At 40.5% G+C, this 21,612-nt stretch overlaps 1 protein-coding gene across 2 annotated transcripts in view; it reads left to right on the top strand.

Moving 5' to 3' along the window:
- The first annotated feature begins 1,749 nt into the window (after positions 1 to 1,749).
- LOC126272592 (armadillo repeat-containing protein gudu-like) overlaps positions 1,750 to 21,612 on the top strand; it is a 188,934-nt gene continuing 169,071 nt past the window's right edge. Inside the window, exon 1 of one of the 2 annotated variants that reach the window (XM_049975521.1) lies at positions 1,750 to 2,051. In XM_049975521.1, coding sequence (XP_049831478.1) covers positions 2,038 to 2,051 — 14 coding nt within the window. In that variant the 5' untranslated portion in view covers positions 1,750 to 2,037. The remainder of the gene's footprint in view (positions 2,052 to 21,612) is intronic. The other variant, XM_049975522.1, reaches the window with a different exon arrangement.

The following is a 21,612-nucleotide window of genomic DNA, read 5'->3' as shown; positions in this document are numbered from 1 at the left end:
GAGAAACATGAGCAAAGTTGGCCGTCCTCAGAGCCATCCCCAGCCCCACATTGATTCGCCTCACAGCTCCATCAAGGCGTGGCTGATCATGACGCCGGAACAGCTCAACAAAGTGTACATTGGTGCCATGAGTCAGGGAAGCTATCTTGTCCAGGTCACCACCTATTTCATATGCCCCATCCCCGTCCAAACTGTTTCCCGCCCCACCCACTATCACTACATGGTCCTCTTTTGTAAAATCCTTACATAAAGACCCTAGGTCCTCTATCACATGACTTAGACACAGTTAGAATGCCTAACTTTCTAAATAATTCTAGACAGTGGGCCCTGTTGTTGTCTTTATGCAGATGATACAGTTATCTAATGAAGCACAGTGCAAAATCTGTGCAAATATTCAGTCACGTCTTTACAACATTTCAGAGTGGGGAAGAGGTTGGCAGCCTAATTGAGAAAATATATTATCCTGTGACTACAATATCAGTAAGTCACAATTGGAGTTGGTCCGTTCCTACATATACCTGAGTGTAACAATTCGTAGGGATGTGACATGGTACAATCCCTCAGGCTCAGTCATAGGTGAAACAGGTGGCATGGTTCTACTCATTGGTAAAATGCTAGCAAAATGTATAACTGCTTACAAAACACTAATGTGACTCAGCATGGAATATTGCTCAAATATGTGGGATCCATACTAAATAAAACAAACATGATATATTGGAGATGATACAGAAGGGACAGCACAAATAGTCACAGATTTGTTTGATCTACAAAACAGTGCCACTTCGATTATGAAAGAACTGAACTGGCTAATGCTTGAAGATTAACATACTACCCTGAATGTTTGTACAACCGACTTTAAGTGATGATCTAGGAATATGCTACAGCCCCTACGTTCACGTGCTCACGAAAAGAGGAATATGCTAATTACAGTGCGCAGATGCTTTGAGCAAGCATTCTTCCCGCACTCTGTACATGAAGTGAAAAAAGCCCTAATAACTGGTTCAATGGGAAGTACCCTTAGCCCTGCATCTCACAGTGATCTACATAGCACAGGTATGGTTGTAGATGTAAATTACTTTTTTTTTTTAATTTGTGTCGTTGATTGAAACAAATGGCTCTATCAAATTCGACAGAATTATAAAATCGTATTGTGACATCCCATAGGGAAGTTGCGAGCAGTGAATGCCATAGTCCAAATACGGCTGGTACAAAATTTTATTCCCTCACATCTGCTAGAGAACGTTTTCGTACAACACTTCAACTACACCTTGTTTCCATCTGCTCATACTGTTGTATATTATTGATACAGCACAACATACAACTATTTTATCCTCTTTGCTGTTAATACTGTAGTACCACGTAACTGTAACATATAATACGACAAATACCAAATTTTTACGCCTCCTTCATTGTTGCAGATGATAATAATAAAATGCAGAAATGTTTTTCGCCAGCGTGGACGGGGACTTGTCAACAAACATAGTTGAAAACATACTGTAGGCTTGGTCACGGACAATGTTATGAAAGGAAACGTATTTTAAATACAGCGTAAAAGAGGTTTAAGAGTCATTTTTTAATTTGGTTTCAGAGATGATTTTAAATGTTCGTCGTCTGCATATGTATCACCAGGAAAGGCTAACACAAATCAAGTTATGTTTTCAATCAACTGGACAATACCAGTTCGTTATATTTGATGGCTTCAGTAACGTAGATTCCAGAAGGCGCTCGGTCAAAGGCAGAGATTTTGTTAATCTTTTTGTATTTTTTCCTGCTGTGCCATTATTTTCCACCAGCAGAAGACCTGTCTAGAATATATCTCTCATAAAAACTGCGTAATCGATTGGTATACATTCTGCCTTCAACCCTACTTTTTAACTGGATACTAACGAGGGAGCTTAGTATATAAACCGTCTCCTTATTCTCCTTGGAAACTCCACAATGCTGTTGAGACCTCTTTGATGCTACATCATGTACCAGCGTATTTAATACGTTTATGCGACTGGTTCTGCGGATGGGTTGAAATCCAGGGATTATACAATGGAGGATTCGAAGTAAGTCCACAGAATGGCCATATTTACTTGCAATCGGACAATACTCATTCAAGAGCTCCTCAGTTCTTTTCTTACTGTTACAACTGATGTTATACTTCCAGCACCGTAATATGATTATTCGTAGCGTAATCTCCTCTTAAAGTCCACTTAACACACAAATTTAGGTTAATCTGTCCCGTTGTACGAACTCTACCCCAAAAAAATCTAGCACAGTTTGTTATGTAAATGCCTGAGCTACATCACAGGACATTTGTATCCATATCATAGATATATTCTCTTACACAGAAATAATAGTAGTATGGAAGTAAATAAATAAAGGTTCAGTTTCTACAGTGGGACCACAATTATCGGGCAGATCCGATAATCTGGCAGGCATAAGGAATTTTATAGTAGTTTTTATCTCGGTGCGGTTGGCATTACAGTTTGGCGCCTTCAACGAACATGGATACAGTTCAGTACAGTACTCGTCAGTAAATACTGTCTGCCCCATTGAGTGATTATATTCTCACCAAGAATTCAATGGCATTTTAGTATTTTGCTAGTGTACACGATTCTTCGTACACTAAACTTGGAGTGTTTCCTTGTGCATGAGAGCTGTGCGATTTCATTAGTTATTTTATAAAGTTGTTGCACTGTATCAGTATTCTTGTAAGGCGGTCGGACTAGGTTTATTCACAAAGAGACGAACGAAGGCTCACTCGTAAGTCGGCAGAAGTCGGTCGACTTCCGTTCGATCATTTTATGTATCCGGTCGCTGCCAACCTCAGCGATCTAATCCAGAACCTTGCGTATGCCGGTGTGTTGCAACTGCTAAGTGATTGTTGTGTTGTGTTGGGTTGTGACGCACGTTAATCCATATGTTGATGAGCGATGAAGCGTTAGATGCACTTTCCACCCGTCGGAGTAGCGTAAGCGGTAGTACTTTACGGTGTGGAGCAAGAAAATAATTAAGCTTTCATTCAATATTGCGAGCAGAGCAAAGATAAAAAGTTGCTCCATACACTGTCTCACAGTCGACGAGGAAAGTACGCAGAAACAATGTTAGCACTGTGAAAAGAATTTGGGAATTTTGCAGAGATAATTATGGGAAATCACCACAAACTACCGTCAAAATGATATAAATTTACCTTCAAATTATTCCTTTGTACATTTTTTGAAACTGCCTTCCCGTGTCTGAGTTACTTTACAGTGGCAATTTTGTTTGTGTGTGTGTGTTTTAAACAACCCATAGTAGTTGTAGGAATTCCTCGTATTGTTTCCCTTTCAGAGAGACTTCTTTAAACGACATATACAGTTGCCTAAGCTAGGATCACAAGTTTTATTAGGCCTACACCTCGCAATGGTTTACTGTGGTGGACCGTTGGTGTCGACTGATTAAAAAAAAATCCCTCTGATCCTTTACACGACTAAAGTCGCAATAGCAATGGCGATTATTGCCACAACTTAAGTTTTACTACCGGCTTCTTTTAATTTCTAATTGTCTATATGAGAACGGATACAGGATTAGCAGCAAAAAGTGCCATTATTCAACACGAAACTAAACAGTTTCCATTTCATGAATCCTTGTAACCTTTTTCTACGGTACCCTGTCTCAGTTCTTACTTTTGTAGACATGCAGTACATAGCCCTTAACAGCTGGTACGTAGGACTGTAGGTGACACACTCAACGCACTTGCAGCATCAATAATTGACAAGTGAGTGCAAGATAGTGGTAGCACTGCATTCCGTAAGCGCAGCTGTTTGGCTGTGTCCTACGTGAGCGACAGAAGTGATCGACAGTGCGCAACTTCTGCATACGTGATACTCCGGCGACAAGCCGCAGCATCAGGCGAAAAGCCCGGGTATCCTGCGTGCGAGCGGCCATGTCGCGCTACATTGGGCTGATTAGGGTCAACCAGCTGTTTCTATAAAACGGCGCACCTAAACTGTAGAAAACATTAAGTTCCTAATAAGTTACAATGACCCATGAAATTTTACAGATATTTGATGTTGCGAACATAATTCATCAGCTGTCAGTGTTAAAGCCAAGCGTTTCAATTAATCTGAATAGTCTAAAAGTAAAGCATACAAAATTTTGTAGAATACTGTAGCTGGAGAGTAAGGCTACAAAATTAGGTTTACTTAAGAAAATGAAACGGAAAGAGACGATGTGCATGAAATTTTCTAAGGGAGGAATCCCCATGGAGAATTTCATAAATATCAACTATGAAGGTCACCATACAACTTCTTTGAATACACGTAAATGAGTAGAGAAGCATTCGATTATCTCATTAAATAATTAAATACGAATGTTTTTCACATGATCAAGACCTTTTAACAGACAATAAATGCGGGAGAATGACTGACTACATGATTAAATAGCCGCATAAGTACGCAAATTGATACCACTATACAGGGTGTTACAAAAAGGTACGGCCAAACTTTCAGGAAACATTCCTCACATACAATTAAAGAAAAGATGTTATGTGGATATGTGTCCGGAAACGCTTAATTTCCATGTTAGAGCTCATTTTAGTTTCGTCAGTATGTACTGTACTTCCTCGATTCACCGCCAGTTAGCCCAATTGAAGGAAGGTAATGTTGACTTCGGTGCTTGTGTTGACATGCGACTCATTGCTCTACAGTACTAGCATCAAGCACATCAGTACGTAGCATCAACAGGTTAGTGTTCATCACGAACGTGGTTTTGCAGTCAGTGCAATGTTTACAAATGCGGAGTTGCAGATGCCCATTTGATGTATGGATTAGCACGGGGCAATAGCAGTGGCGCGGTACGTTTCTACCGATACAGATTTCTAGAACGAAGGTGTCCCGACCGGAAGACGTTCGAAGCAATTGATCAGCGTCTTGGGGAGCACGGAACATTCCAGCCTATGACTCGCGACTGGGGAAGACCTCGAACGACGAGGACACCTGCAATGGACGAGGCAATTCTTCGTGCAGTTGATGATAACCCTAATGTCAGCGTCAGAGAAGTTGCTGCTGTACAAGGTAACGTTGACCACGTCACTGTATGGAGGGTGCTACGGGAGAACCAGATGTTTCTGTACCATGTTCAGCGTGTGCAGGCACTATCAGCACCTGATTGGCCTCCACGGGTACACTTCTGCGAATAGTTCATCCAGCAATGTGTCAATGCTCATTTCAGTGCAAATGTTCTTTACGGATGAGGCTTCATTCCAGCGCGATCAAATTGTAAATTTTCACAATCAACATGTGTGGGCTGACGAGAATCCGCACGCAGTTGAGCAATCACGTCATCAACACAGATTTTCTGTGAACGTTTGGGCATGCATTGTTGGTGATGTCTTGATTGGGCCCCACGTTCTTCCACCTACGCTCAATGGAGCACATTATCATGATTTCATACGGGATACTCTACCTGTGCTGCTAGAACATGTGCCTTTACACGTATGACACAACATGTGGTTCTTGCACCATGGAGCTCCTGCACATTTCAGTCGAAGTGTTCGTACGCTTCTCAACAACAGATTCGGTGACCGATGGATTGGTAGAGGCGGACCAATTCCATGGCCTTCACGTTCTCCTGACCTCAACCCTCTTGACTTACATTTATGGGGGCATTTGAAAGCTCTTGTCTACGCAACCCCAGTACCAAATGTAGAGACTCTTCGTGCTCGTATTGCGGATGGCTATGATACAATACGCCAGTCTCCAGGGCTGCATCAGCGCATCAGGGATTCCATGCGACGGAGGGTGGATGCATGTATCCTCGCTAACGGAGGGCATTTTAAACATTTCCTGTAACAAAGTGTTTGAAGTCACGCTGGTACGTTCTGTTGCTGTGTGTTTCCATTCCATGATTAATGTGATTTGAAGAGAAGTAATATAATGAGCTCTAACATGGAAAGCAAGCGTTTCCGGACACATGTCCACATAACATATTTTCTTTCTTTATGTGTGAGGAATGTTTCCTGAAAGTTTGGCCGTACCTTTTTGTAACACCCTGTATATTAAGCAGCTGTGCCGTAGCAGTAGCGTTATGGACAGTGATTACGTATTTCGACAAGATCACTGGTTCGATTCCAGCTTTATATAATATTTTAACTGACTCAGCTACAATTCTGTATACTAAGTTTTATGTACACTGTCTTCACTGCATTGCTAAGTATATTTTTAAGATCTTGCCAAAGAACATGATCTTTAACTGTATACACACCTATCCCAGTATATCACACACATTAAGTTCCTATGAAATTACAATGAACCACGAAATTTTACAGATATTTGATGTTGCAACATAATTCATCAGCAGTCAGTGTTAAGGCTGGCTCTGAGCACTATGGGACTTAACTGCTGTGGTCATCAGTCCCCTAGAACTTAGAACTACTTAAACCTGACTAACCTAAGGACATCACACACATCCATGCCCGAGGCAGGATTCGAAACTGCGACCGTAGCAGTCGCACGTTTCCGGAGTGCGCGCCTAGAACCGCGAGACCACCGCGGCCGGCTAAGTGTTAAGGCCAAACGTTTCAATTAATCTAAATAGTCTGTAAAAGTAAAGAATATAAAATTTTTGAGAAGAAAGTCAAAAGTTTTGTGTAATGATTTGCTAAAAAATATGAAATAAAAAATATGAGGGAAATGTCTGGTGCACCTCATTTTCTGTTCATGATTTCGAGCATCATTGAAAGGCATGTAGAGCGTTTCTCTATGATCTGCTTATTTCTTTTACACAAATCATTTCATAAAATATTCATTCCACTGATTTGTTTCATTTTTAATTTTCAAGTTTTATTCAGAAAGCATGATCTTACTTACTCCTCGTTTGCCTTCCTAACGTACTGGATTCAAAAGAAGCCTTTTTGACATTCACATATCGCACCAATGTATCTTTTCATGTGCAAAATAGCTAGGCCTTGAACAGATGAAATTTTTGACACTTCATTTACATAGCTTGGCAGCAGCTTTTCGTGAAATATTTCAAGTTTTGCTCAACTCATTAATTAAGTTTTCGTTATTTACCCTGATTACTTTCAAACAAAACTAGACCTCACCCTTGCCACTTTGATACCCTGTTTATTGTTTCTCTTCCTTTGTTTGGCTATGAAAATTCAGACAAAATTTTAGGGAATCTTGTTTTCGCTATGCTCATGCGTTTATAAAAACGTATCGCGTGCTAATCATACGATAACATAGTCCTTTCTATGCGCTGACTTTTCCAAAACTTGTCCTTTCGATATCTTGAACCTTTTATGAGATACGACGATTTTTAACACCACTTGATTCCTGAAGCGCTGGAAAGAATGAAGAGAGATATCATTCCAGTCTTAACTTTAAATACAATTTAGATATATTGGTTACATTTCATACGCAACAATGTATGGCCTTAATTAAATTATACGAAAGTGTGATTTTACCACTACAAATTCTTAAAAATTTCGTGCAGACATGTACTCAATTTCATGCAGCACAGTAACTACAGGGTGTTTCAAAAATGACCGGTATATTTGAAACGGCAATACAAACTAAACGAGCAGCGATAGAAATACACCGTTTGTTGCAATATGCTTGGGACAACAGTACATTTTCAGGCACACAAACTTTCGAAATTACAGTAGTTACAATTGTCAACAACACATGGCGCTGCGGTCTGGGAAACTCTATAGTACGATATTTTCCACATATCCACCATGCGTAGCAATAATATGGCATAGTCTCTGAATGAAATTACCCGAAACCTTCGACAACGTGTCTGGTGGAATGGCTTCACATGCAGATGAGATGTACTCTTCAACTGTTCAATTGTTTCTGGATTCTGGCGGTACACCTAGTCTTTCAAGTGTCCCCACAGGGGCGAATAGGGAGGCCAATCCATGCCGCCTCCTGTATGTTTCGGATAGCCCAAAGCAATCACACGATCATCGAAATATTCATTCAGGAAATTAAAGACGTCGGCCGTGCGATGTGGCCGGGCACCATCTTGCATAAACCACGAGGTGTTCGCAGTGTCATCTGAGGCAGTTTGTACCGCCACAAATTCACGAAGAATGTCCAGATAGCGTGATACAGTAATCGTTTCAGATCTGAAAAATGGGCCAATGATTCCTTTGGAAGAAATGGCGGCCCAGACCAGTACTTTTTGAAGTTGCAGGGACGATGGTACTGCAACATGGGGATTTTCGGTTCCCCATATGCGCCAGTTCTGTTTATTGACGAAGCCGTCCAGGTAAAAATAAGCTTCGTCAGTAAACCAAATGCTGCCCACATGCATATCGCCGTCATCAATCCTGTGCGCTATATCGTTAGCGAATGTCTCTCGTGCAGCAATGGTAGCGGCGCTGAGGGGTTGCTGTGTTTGAATTTTGTATGGATAGAGGTGTAAACTCTGGCGCATGAGACGATACGTGGACGTTGGCGTCATTTGGATTGCAGCTGCAACACAGCAAACAGAAACCCGAGGCCGCTGTTGGATCACCTGCTGCACTAGCTGCGCGTTGCCCTCTGTGGTTGCCGTACGCGGTCGTCCTACCTTTCCAGCACGTTCATCCGTCACGTTCCCAGTCCATTGAAATTTTTTAAACAGATCCTTTATTGTATCGCTTTTCGGTCCTTTGGTTACATTAAACCTCCGTTGAAAACTTTGTCTTCTTGCTACAACACTGTGTTCTAGGCGGTGGAATTCCAACACCAGAAAAATCCGCTGTTCTAAAGAATAAACCATGTTGGCCACAGCACACTTGCACATTGTGAACAGCACATGCTTACAGCAGAAAGACGACATACAGAATGGCGCACCCACAGACTGCGTTGTCTTCTATATCTTTCACATCACTTGCAGCGCCATCTGTTGTTGAAAATTGTAACTACTGTAATTTCGAAAGTTTGTCCGCCTGAAAATGTACTGTTGTCCCAAGCATATTGCAACAAACGGTGTATTTCTATCACTGCTCATTTAGTTTTTATTGCCGTTTCAAATGTACCGGTCATTTTTGAAACACCCTGTATGACAAATAACGAAAATAAATTCAGACCTGTATCGTTTAAAGATATCAAGCTATAATATGTGAAAGAACCAAATTTTTTCATGAAATAGTTTTCTTAAATTCGAATGATAAGATTTCATAACTGCCATCGCGTCCGCTCCACTGCTTTACCAAGAAGACACATGACTGTCACTCTCTGTCGCGCGTGCTGCCGTGCCATAAGTCATCAGTTGCAGTGGGAGACAGGTGGCGATACAGATGTCGCTCACATAGGACACTTCCGTAACAACACCTGTGTGTTTTGTCGCATGAAGCTGTTGCGCAGTGTCGGTCGCTTCTGTCACTGACATAGGATGCGACCTTTACCCCTTCATTGCCCATCATCCGCCACAGACTTGCATGCTTAGAGTCATTGGGCAGAACTCGTTTCCTCTGCTCCGCCCCTCCCCTTCCCCCACCCCCTCAAACCAATCTTAGAATTCATTCTTATTCTTGCACTACCCTTAGGCCCATCCCACAACCTCTCCCCGCAGCCCACCGCTCTCCGCACCCCTACCATTCCCTGCACTCCAACCATCTACATGCTTCCTGAAGTCCATAAACCGAACCACCAGGATGACGCATTGTGGCTGTTACTGAGAGAATCTCTGCTCTTGTAGGCCAACACCTACAGTGTATTACCCTCGACCTACCCTCCTATACAAAAGATACCATCCATTTCCTCCATGTACTGTCCACAGTTAGTGTACCTTTACAGGGTGTATATGACCCGGGAGATCTGGGAAAAGCCTGGGAATTTTTTCATCTGAGAGAAAAGTGGGAAAAACCTGGGAATTTTTTAGAATTCTGGCAATTTTTCATTGTTTCAGTTTTGAGTTAAACTTTTGTAACTTTAAGTGGTAAGAACCAATACTCTAACAAAGAATAGTACCGTATCTCGCTACTGTGGAATAATACTGCAGCAATAAAAAACGAACGAGAGGGGAAAAAAAAAAACGAAAATAAAATTTAAGTTGCAAAGGAAATACACCGTATACAACAACAAAACACAGTGTTCATACAAGCATCTGCCAACAGCAAAATGTGTCAAAGGCTTTAGGAAGACTGTGATGTACCTTAAAGTGTAGCATGCACAAAATAGATCAACATTATATGTAAAAGCTTAGCTTTTCTTGCAGCTTATTAATCTTAGGGACCAATATAATACATAAAAGATTTTCATTTTCTGTAGCAACACTATGTATATTAATTTAAACCATTACGGTACCTTTTCCAGTCAGCCATGGTGGCTGAGTGCTTCTAGGTGCTTCAGTCTGTAACCGCAACCGCTACAGTTGTAGGTTCAAATCCCGCCTCGGACATGGATGTGTGTGATGTCCTTAGGTTAGTTAGGTTTAAGTAGTTCTAAGTTCTAGGGGACTGATGACCTCAGATGTTACATCCCATAGTACTCAGAGCCATTTGAACCATTACCTTTTCCTATTTGTGTGTTCGCACTACTAAACAGTGATGTTGCTATCAGCTGACTACATCATGTGTCCTATGCACTGAATATCCGCTGCCATTGGCTGGCGAGATTGCTTGACATGAGCTATGACTGGCTTAAAAAAACACATCATAGCCTCGATTTCAATTCTGTGGAAAGTAACATGCAGTGGTTGGTATAATTCGAATTTATACTTTCATAATATGAAAATACGCAGTGTACATGTTTCTGCACATCAGACATCTTTCCAAAACGTGTTTTTTCCCCCTGAGTTTAGTTTTCTAATGTGCCGGGAAATTCTATGCCAGTGTATAAAACCACAACCATTGAAAGGACTGATAAGTTTTACGGTTCCGAGGAATATTATACTGTTACTTAACAATGAAAAAGTATATTTTCATCAGGGAGAAAGTGTATTTTTAACTGGGAAAACCAGGAATTTTGTTTCGTTGTCCATGTATACATCCATGTATACATCCACAGTGCCCTGCTTGTCACTATTGATACCATCTCTCTTTACACTAACATCCTGAAAGCCCATGGCCTTACCACTATTGAACATTACCTTTCCCAATACCTGACAGATTCCAAACCAACAACCTTTTTCCTAGTTGCCATGACCGACTACACCCTAATGGACAATTACTTCTCCTTTGACGGCATTACCTACAAACTAATCTGGCTACCACTATGGGCACTCGCATGGCACTGTCCCATGCCAACCTTTTTAATGCCCATTTAGAGGAATCCATCCAAAATGCAAAACCCTTCACCTGGTTCAAATTCATTGATGACATCTTTGTACTCTGAATTGGGGGTGAGGACACCCTATCCACATTCCTCCAGAACCTCAACACCTTCTCCCCCATTCGCGTTACCTGGTCCTTCTCGATCCAACAAGCTACCTTCCTCAATGTTGAAATCCACCTAAAAGATGGCTACATCAGTACCTCAGTCCGTATCAAACCTACCAGCCACCAGCAATACCTGTGCTTTGGCAGCTGCCATTACACACCAAAAATTCCCTTCCATACAGCCTAATCACCCATCGCCATCTCATCTGCAGTAACAAGTGGTCCCTCTCGAAATATACCGAGTTTCTCACTGAGGCCTTTATAGACTGTAATTACCCACCCAATCTTGTATCAAAACAGATCTCCCATGCCTAATCTTTCCAGTCACCCACCACCTTCCAAAGTCCCACAGTCCAGCCGCAGAGGAGCATCCCCCTCGTGACTCAGTACCACACAGAGAATTACATTCTCTGCCAGGGTTCCAACTACCTCTCATCTTGCCCTGAAATGAGAAATGACTTATCCACTATCTGCCCCACCCCTCCTACAGTGGTATTCCACTGCCCAATGAACCTACACAATATCCTTGTCCATCCCTACACAACCCCTGCTCCCAACTCCTAGCCTCATGTCTCATATCCCTGTAATAGACCTAGATGCAAGACCTGTCCCATATATCCTCCCACCACCACCTACTCCAGTCCGGTCACAAACATCACCTATCCCATGTAATGTTACATGGTTTTATGCTTGATTACAGAATTACTATTTTATCAGTTGATTTGTTTTCACCACGTAACACCCGCTGTTTACGCCCTTCTTTGTTGCTGAGCGATGTACCACTTTTTGTTCTGACGCTGCAACTCTTCCTTTCCTATATCTTTACTACTTTTTATCTATATAAATGATGAACTATTAGTTTTGCCGTTTCACAACTTTTTAATAACTGTGGAAGTATTAAAGGCATCGGGTCCCACCTAATGTATCACCCGCCTATACGTTTTGCGTTAACCTTTCAAGACTCGATCGATTGGTTTACAAAGAGAAAGCAGAATATCTCTTCCTTTGATGTTGTCCGACAATGACCTAGGAAGCTTGATGCCCTCATGGCCCAGGCTCTTCCATGGCTCACAGTAGTTTGCAGCATTCGTTTTATTCCTTGCCCACTTGCCGCTACATCAAACTTTCATGGTGATCATTGGGCAACATCTTCCACGTTATCTGCAACATAAATAAACTTTCTTCCCACAGTATTTCTGAAAACCCAAAAACAAACTTAAAGAACATAATAATAATAACTGTTCTTACAATTATTCGTAAAGTCTTGGTCAATTTAATGAGGTGTGGGACAGGCCTAAGCCTTGTGACACCACACCCATCAAAGGCAAGGCTACCTGTGAAACCAGTCAGGTGATCTACAAGCTAAGCTGCAGCCACTGAGCTGCATTCTATGTGGGCATGACAACCAAAAAGCTGTCTGTCCATATGAATGGCCATTGACAAAGTGTGTCCAAGAAACAAGTGGGCCACCCTGTGCTGACTGCACTGCCAAACATGACATCCTTCATTTCAGTCTCTGCTTCATAGCCTGTGCCATTCAGATCCTTCCCACCAGCACTAGCTTATCTGATAGCATGGGTGGGAGCCCTCCCTGCAATATTTCCTGAATTATTGCGACCATCCTGGCTTCAACCTTTGTTAGACATTGTACTTACCCATCTAGCCCCTTCCCTGTTCCCATTCCAGCACTCCAAGGCCCTCTGTTCTACCAAAGCATCCGCCCAAAGCATCCACACTCAGTTTTTTTACTTCTTTTCCACTACCTCCCCCCATCTCTCCCCCTCCTCTTTGTCTAACTTCCTGACTGCACCTAACTGCCCTACCCTCTCTCCATCTTGTTCTTGCACTCTCTCACTAACAGTACTTTACCATTCCCCACCTCTTCTCTGCTGACCCTCCCCTTCCCTGCCCCGTCCTCCTCCTCATCCCCCCCCCCCCCACACACACACACATACACACACTGTGGATACGACAATGAAAAATGCACCACATTGTAGAGCATCTCAAAGAATTTATTTATTTATCACCAATACACCTCCACATGTGAACCATTGGTAGCATGAATAATATCGAGTCTATATTAAATTTCTTGTCAAGTTCTTTCCTCTGTTATTGTTGCAGTCGCATTAGTGATAGAATATCATCCACTTTGGTTGCATACACGCGGCCCTTAACGAGTCCCCACATGAAGAAATCAAGCGGAGTAATGTCGGGTGAACGTGGCGGCCAGGTAATGGGTCTTCCATGTCTGGTCCAACAATTGGGAGATTTCCTATCCAGCAACTTGTGAATAGCCTTTGGCCAATGTAGCAGAGCCCCATCTTGTTGAAAAATGAAGTTGGGTTACAAGTCTTGTATCTGAGGGTACAAAAACAGCTCCAGCATGTCCAGATACACTGACCCATTCACTGTTTGTTCTGCAAAGAAGAACGGTCCAAAAATCCTGTCGTGCATTAGCCCGCACCAGACGTTTAGTTTAGGGCTGTCACAAACATGTTCAATGACAACTTGCGGATTTTGTGAATCCCAAATCTGAACATTATTCCTATTAACCCTTCCTGATAGTTGAAAGGTTGCCTCATCTGAGAATAAATATATTTACAGTCAGCTGGCATCCATATCAATACACTGCAACATATCCGTAGCAAATTGTTGTCAACATGGTTTGTCATTCAGCATTAGATGTTGCAGAATTTGCACTTTGTAAGCACACATATGAAGAAGCTGGTGAACTACACAATCCAGTGTTGATTGAGGTACATCAAGTTGCCTAGATACTTGACAAATTGACCTACATGGGCTATTGAGAAACGTTTGTCTGATGTTCTCCACTGTCTCTTCTGAAACTCTGTAACTTACACCACCAGAATATTTCAGAACACTTCTTGTTGCCAGAAACTTCCTATACCGTTCCTTAACTGTTTTCTCGTCAGGTGGATCACATTCATACACATGATGATAATTTCTTTGCACAGGAATTGGCGATTTTGTTTCTGCAAACCACACTACTGCTTGCACGTGCTGCTGTGGAGTCACCATTTTCACTTCATGTGGCCATACTGCCCTCTGGTGACGATACTTGGATCTTCTGATGCAGGAATATAAATTCTTTGAGATGCTCTACAATGTGTTGCAGTTTTCATTGTCATACGTACTGTGGTTTTTCTCTCGTGGGTCCTTGAAATCAGGGAGGTTTAAGTAGGACACCCTGTATTGTTACATTCCATTCTGAATTTTCTATTGTTCTATATAACCTTAGCTAGAACTCAGCCTACACTATATCCTGTTGTGTTCAACATTTTCACATGATTGCGCACTACAAGAATGCTGTAAGTATTGAAATGGACACTGATGGGCAGTAACAATATTAGTCCATCACATTCATTATTGAAGAAAGAAATAAGGATTTCAACGATACAGGATACATACTAAGTATGTGGAATGTACATTCTGTGTGTATTACAATGTTTTACACAAATGTTATGATTTCTTTTTTGATCTCACAAGAAAGAGTATTAAATCTTTTGATCAACGATTACCATTTATAAAGGATCAAACAGAAGGAATAGAAAAGTTCTAAAAGTAGCCAGAGTGTACTCTCTGAAGAGGACCGCATGGTCTCTTTAAGGTATCTAACTAGAATTTCTGTATAACTAGAGCTAAAGTATTAAAAGAGTAGAATTCTATATAAAGAAGTAGATTTTCGTATTTAAATTGAGTTACTTAATGTGGACAGTGCAAAAAATCCATAGTCATAAATCATTTTGTGAAAGCGTAAGCTATGTACTGTATTTAGTATAAAATACACATATGTGGACTATATAAATCATGATTCCAGAATCTCATTGACTCCCATTCTGCACACACTCAAAAGATGATTATTCAGGCATTTGACACGTGGTCACATTAATGAGAGTGGCCAGTGTATTATGACCATTTGCCTCAGAACGTGTCCTACCGACAGATCACTTCTTCTAGTCAAGTTGTGCCACAAATTCCTCTTCTCCCCAATTCTATTCAGTACCTCCTCATTAGTTATGTGATCTACCCATATAATCTTCAGCATTCTTCTGTAGCATCACATTTCAGAAGCTTCTATTCTCTACTACCCTAAAGTAAATTTAGAACATAAATATGATCTATTAGAACACAAAGGTTTACATTTGCACCGTAAATGAAATGTATAATCAAATGTTTTGGCTCTTAATTGCAGAAACAGTCACACTTGTTATTTTCAGTTACAGTGCCATCTACCATGAATGGAAAACAATGATTTAAGTAAACTGTAAGTACGAGGTGTGATTTGAAAGTTTTAAGAGTGGGTTTGTAATTGTACAATGGTGGTACTTAAATGCTACTGTGATACATCTCCTTCAAAATAGTTGCCTTCTGACTGAACACACTGACTCCAATGGTTTTTCCACTTTTGGAAACATTCCTGGATTTTTTTTTCCTGAAGTGTGTTAAAGATGTTCCCTGTATTTGCCTGGATGTGTTCAAGCAAGTCAAATCGCTTCACTTTCAGTGAAAATTTCAGTTTAGGAAAGAGGTGAAAGTCCCCAGGGGCCAAACCAGGGAAAGATGGCAGTTGTGGAAGCATAGGAATTTTGAATTTGATCAAAAATTCAATGATGGAGAAGGCATGATGAGCCAGGGCACTTTCATGGCGTAGCACTCAACTTCTGCCTTTCCACAATGCAGTGCTTTTCTACCACCCCTTTTCACGCAAACACTCAAGGATACATTTGTCGTATTCCTGGTTAATTGTCTGTCCTCCAGGGGTAAATTAATAATGCACAATACTGGTAGAATAAAAAAAAAACCACCAACATTGTCTCCACCTTCGACCAACTTTGCTGTGTTTTTTATGGTTGTGTTGAACCTGGAGTCTTCCACTACGAAGACTGCACTTTGATTTCAGGATCATATCCATATACCCACAGTTCATCACCTGTAATTACCCTATTTAACAAAGCTGAATCATTTTTAGTCTGGTTTATCACTTCTTGGCACACTTCGAGTCGGTATTGTCTCCAGTCAGTTGACAACACTTTTCGAATGAATTTTGCGGACACTCGACACAGATCTTTAGTTAAAATTGGCTGAACTGCATAGAAACTTTAAATTAATCAGCCATCTCCCTAATGGTAAGTCTATGATCAAAGCACACTTTCACATCATTTTTGAGGTGAGAAGATGGCCGGACCGTGGTTCATCTTCAAATTATTCACGGCCATTTTTAAATCTGTTGAACCAGACAAAAACATTTGACTGGTTCATACAGTTATCTCCAAAAGCTGTTTTTAATAGTTCGTAAGTCTCAGAAGCTGATTTCGCAGTTTTAAAACAAAATTTCACACAAATTCATTGCTCTGTTTTTACGTCCATTTTCACGCAGACAGAATCCGGCAACTAGCCCTAACAGACCCACACTCAACCAGCTGCCACAATGAACTGAATAAAGGAAATGCAGTTTCCTGTCAGAGGGCATTCATGGACAAGTCAATAACTCATTCCCCACCCTCTGTGTACCTGCCTGCCAAACCAGTAAGCAGTAGTGGCTCCATTCTTAACACTTTCCAATCATACCTCATAGAATCCGAATATTATTGTATTTGTGGTTTTCAATCCAAAGACTGGTTTGATGCAGCTCTCCACACTACTCTATTCTATGCAAGCCTCTTCATCTATGAGTAACTACTGCAAACTCTATCCTTCTGAATCCACTTCATTTATTCACCTCATTGTCCCTCTATGATTTTTACCCTCCACTCATCCCTCCAATACTAAAATCGTGATCCCTTGATGACTCAGAACGTGTCCTACCAACTGATCCCTTCTTCTAGTCAAGTTGTGCCATAAATTTCTCTTCTCCCCAATTCTATTCAGTACCTCTTCATTAGTTACATGACCTACCATCTAATCTTCAGTGTTCTACTGTAGCACCACATTTTAGAAGCTTCTGTTCTCTTCTTGTCAAAACTGTTTATCATTCCTTTTACACATCCATATATGGATACACTCCATACAAATACTTTCAGAAAAGACATCCTGACATTTAAATCTAACAAATTTCTCTTCTTCAGAAACACTTTCCTTGCCATTGCCAGTTTAAATATTATATCCTCTCTGCTTCAATCATCATCAATTATTTCGCTGCAGTGTCTCATTTCCTAATCTAATTCCCTCAGAATCACCTAATTTGATTCCACTATATTCCATTATCCAGTTATTTTGCTGTCCAAATAGTAAAAATCACCATCTACTTTAAGTTTTCGTTCCTAATCTAATGCCCTTAGCATAACCTAATTTAATTTGACTACATTGCATTATCCTTCTTTTGCTTTTGTTGATATTCATCATATATCCTCCTTTCAGGACACCCCGTTCAACTGCTCTTTCATGTCCTTTGCTGTCTCTGACAAAATTGCGATGGCCTTGGGAAACTTCAAGGTTTTTATTTGTTCTCATTGGATGTTAATTTGTACTCCAAATTTTTCTGTTGTTTCCTTTACTACTGCTTGCTTAATATACAGATTGAATACCAGGAATAGGCTACAATCCTGTCTCACTCCCTTCTCAACCACTGCTTTCCTTTCATGTCCCTCAACTGTTATGATTGCTATTTGGTTTCTGTACAAATTGTATATAGTCGCGAGCACCAGTATTTTACCCCGAATACGCAATAAAAATACAAAGTTGACACTGCTAAGTTGACACTGCTAATGCAGTAGGAAGGGTGGTTAGGAGGTGGCCAGTTGTAGCAGACATGGATATATCCTGTACCAATATTAACTTTTCACCTAGGACATCTCTCTCTCTCTCTCTCTCTCTCTCTCTCTCTCTCTCTCTCTCTTTTTTAATTTTATTACTATGCATTGATTTTGATTTAGCTGTCTCAAATTAAAGCAGACATCCTGTATAAACCTGAGCCATGCACCATGGAGTGAAGTTCCTGCTGAAGATTGTGACTGCAGTGTGCAGTCCAGTTCAGCATGGTCAACCTGTGTGCTGCACTCAGACCATAGTATAATCAATTCTTGTATGTAATAGACTACAATTGGAAAATTCAGTATCCTGTGGAAATATTATTCTATGTTTCTCATTTTATAAAATGGAACTTTTCATTTTAAAAGATAGAATGGAACATTGGTTGAAAGGTGTTGTAACAAAATCTTGTGTCGAAAGTTCGGAGGTGGTTGCCTGGATAATGTGGCATGAACCTCAAAGATTTCCAAATATGACTATTAGATTCAAGAAGGTAATGTAATGACTTCTAGCTCATTGTTTTCAAGCAATAAGGTATCTAATGACTCGCTAAAGGAGGAAAAAAAAGAAAATTATGACAAATCTTACATCAGTCTTGTACAGGTCTGGCCAGAAATTCTGCACGCGTGCGGTGCTCATGCACATGTGCAACTTCCGGGTGACAACGTGCACGCCGCAGCCGTCAGCATTCATGTAGTGCATGTTTCTACTCACAGATGTCGCTTTATCCACTTGCTGGGATACTCTGTACCGGCACATTGTAGTGCTCTTTCCACAGCTTGCAAGCAAACCACGGGAAGTTATTTCACATATTAAACATTTAAAATACTGTCACAGTCTACTCAATGAGACATCTACTTTTATGTTAACAGTTTAACCCAGTAAGACATGTAATACAGTTAACAACCATGGGTTATTATTAAGGCAGCATGACTAACGGCACGTATATACGCGTAATGTTTTTGAGCTAGTATTTAAGAAAGAGAGCACTTAGCGACTTCCAATGAACCTTATTCATGATTTCAAATAACATTAAACTAATGCAAGGTTTCCTATAACTAATTCTCGGTGCCCTCAGTTACATCCACATAATTTCTGTCTCACTGACCTCTCAACAGAATGATAACCGGAGACCTCTCGATGATCACCTGTTATTTCAGTACCATTATTGCTATATCTTTCATCAGTTCTGTCTGAAATCTGCATAATAACTGACAATTAGATGAATGTTATGTTTTATTGACTTCAGCTGAGCGTAGCCCTTCACATATTTTTTTAAAAACCCTAAATGTAATTATACATTGAAACAATAGATTTAATGACCAATTTTCCTCTTGCTTGTACCACATAAACAGGGAAGTGGAGCTGCTGCCGTTCATTTAGGACACATGTCTAATAACAGATGTTGCTGTCGCTCCCTATCACACACGTGCGCACATGTGCAGCACTTCCGCACGTCTGCACACTGTGCAGCGTTTGGCCGGCCCTGGTCTTGTATTTATTGATTCTAACAGTTCACATCTTTGCATGTTATGAAGGAAGGTACTTCTTAATAATTCCATATGACTACCTAAGATGTGTCAACATTTAGAAACATACACCTTAACTGCAAAGACAGGAATGAATAACTTTTTACATGTAAGAAAGAATGATTCTTAATAAGTCAGAAAACTAAGGAGTGTGACCAAAACTGTGAATAAAAAAAACACAGAGAAAGTATTTGGTCAGCTACTGCACTGCACAAGCAGGTGAAGCACACACTATTGCTGAGAATTTAATAAAACCATGTGTGGAAGATATAACACAATGTGTTCCTAATGAAAAATCCGCAAAGCATCTTTCTACAGTGCCACTTTCGAATCATACTGTTTCATGTCGAAGTCGTGATTGTACATTATACATCGAGCAAGAACTAGTTGGTCACTTTCAACACAGAAAATTTATCGTGCAAATCGATGAATTGACTGATTTTGCTGGACTGGTCATCTTGCTGATAATTTTGTAAGATCCATGTAAACATTCAATTGAAGAAGACTTGCTTATGTGCACATCACTGCTCAATAACACTATAAACAAGAAATTTTTATCAAGATTAATAATCTTTTTCAAATAAAGCATCTTGATTGTGAAGTGTCACATGCTGTTTAGATAAATGACATTTGCCACTACCTGTTTATGACATGGAAGGATGATAGTGAAAAAACAGCATAGTAGTATCAGTTATGGAATAAGTCGCAAAACACCTACTGTGTGTGGTCATTTTGTTTCACATTTGTGCAGAGTTGAATGGAGAGTTGTGCAGTTCAAAAAACAGCAAGACATGATGGCAAATAAATGTTTTCACCTGCTGTGAGAGGGGCCTTTTATGTTCTGATGTCACAGCTTGGTGGTGTCTTGACTGTCAAGGAGCTGATACCCTCTCCAAGAATGAAAACAGTAGTGAACAAAGGAAGCTCTAAAAATCAAATGTCACTTACTTCTTGTTGAGCCTTTGAGACAGATTTTGTGTTTAATTTATATTGAATCTGCTCCAAGTTATGAAATAATCATGATCTGTACACCCATTAAAACAAATACAAGACAGTCAGTGATGAAATGCTGATGTCATTTCATAGTTAGAGTAGATATTGTTTTTCCTTCCAGCAATAACAGGTTCAGAGGGGAATAGTTGAAGTCTTTCCAGGGCTACATATGTTTCCATGGAGATAATGCTGTGCAGGACCCCTACATGAAGAAGATAAGTACAGACTGAGTTACATTAAAGGTAATACGTCAGGTGATAGATCGAATTTGAGGGTTGTGACTTGGCTTCAAACCCACATGAATGGTTAAAAAAAAGTAATTTTGGTGGTGGTGCCAATGTAGTGAGATATTGTAGATTATTGACAGATGAATAGACTGACTAACAGTTACAGTGACGTGAAAATGCTTATTTTAGGGGTCTGCAGATTTCAGGTTTTCTGTGATGGTGAAACTGTGGCAGAACCATTCCGTTGAAAGTGCTGAGCAGATAGTTCTTGGGGCAGGGGAGGGTGTTGGATTGGGAATTTATCTCTGGGGTACTGTCTTCTTTTCTTCTACAACCCTTACACACCTGTCACTTTTCGCATTACTCCTGCAGGTGTATCAAATTAGTCATCCCTCTGTTGACATGCAAAGTTCCTACTGTGGAATCCAAATAATTGAAGTTACAACCTACAACAGTGGAATTGTAGTACATGAGTGCAATTTCATGTAGACTGACAGAATTCAATGGAGTGTTGATAACATGACACATGTTAGTCACGCCACGTGTTGCAGCAGAGGACAGTCCGTGGAGGATACAAAAGACTTGGAAAATTGATGTGTTCTTACATGCATAATAGAACAAGAGAATATAATGCTAAAGGGTCAACAAGCTAATGACGTGTGTTAACTGACCTTCAAGAAGAAGTATGTTACACATGACAGGAGTCTGAACATTAATGTATGTTCATGACAAAGGATTTTATATAGAAAAGGAG

The sequence above is a fragment of the Schistocerca gregaria genome, chromosome 5 (genome assembly GCF_023897955.1).
Source record: "Schistocerca gregaria isolate iqSchGreg1 chromosome 5, iqSchGreg1.2, whole genome shotgun sequence".
NCBI lineage: Eukaryota > Metazoa > Arthropoda > Insecta > Orthoptera > Acrididae > Schistocerca > Schistocerca gregaria.
This window is presented reverse-complemented; position numbering and strand designations above follow the sequence as displayed.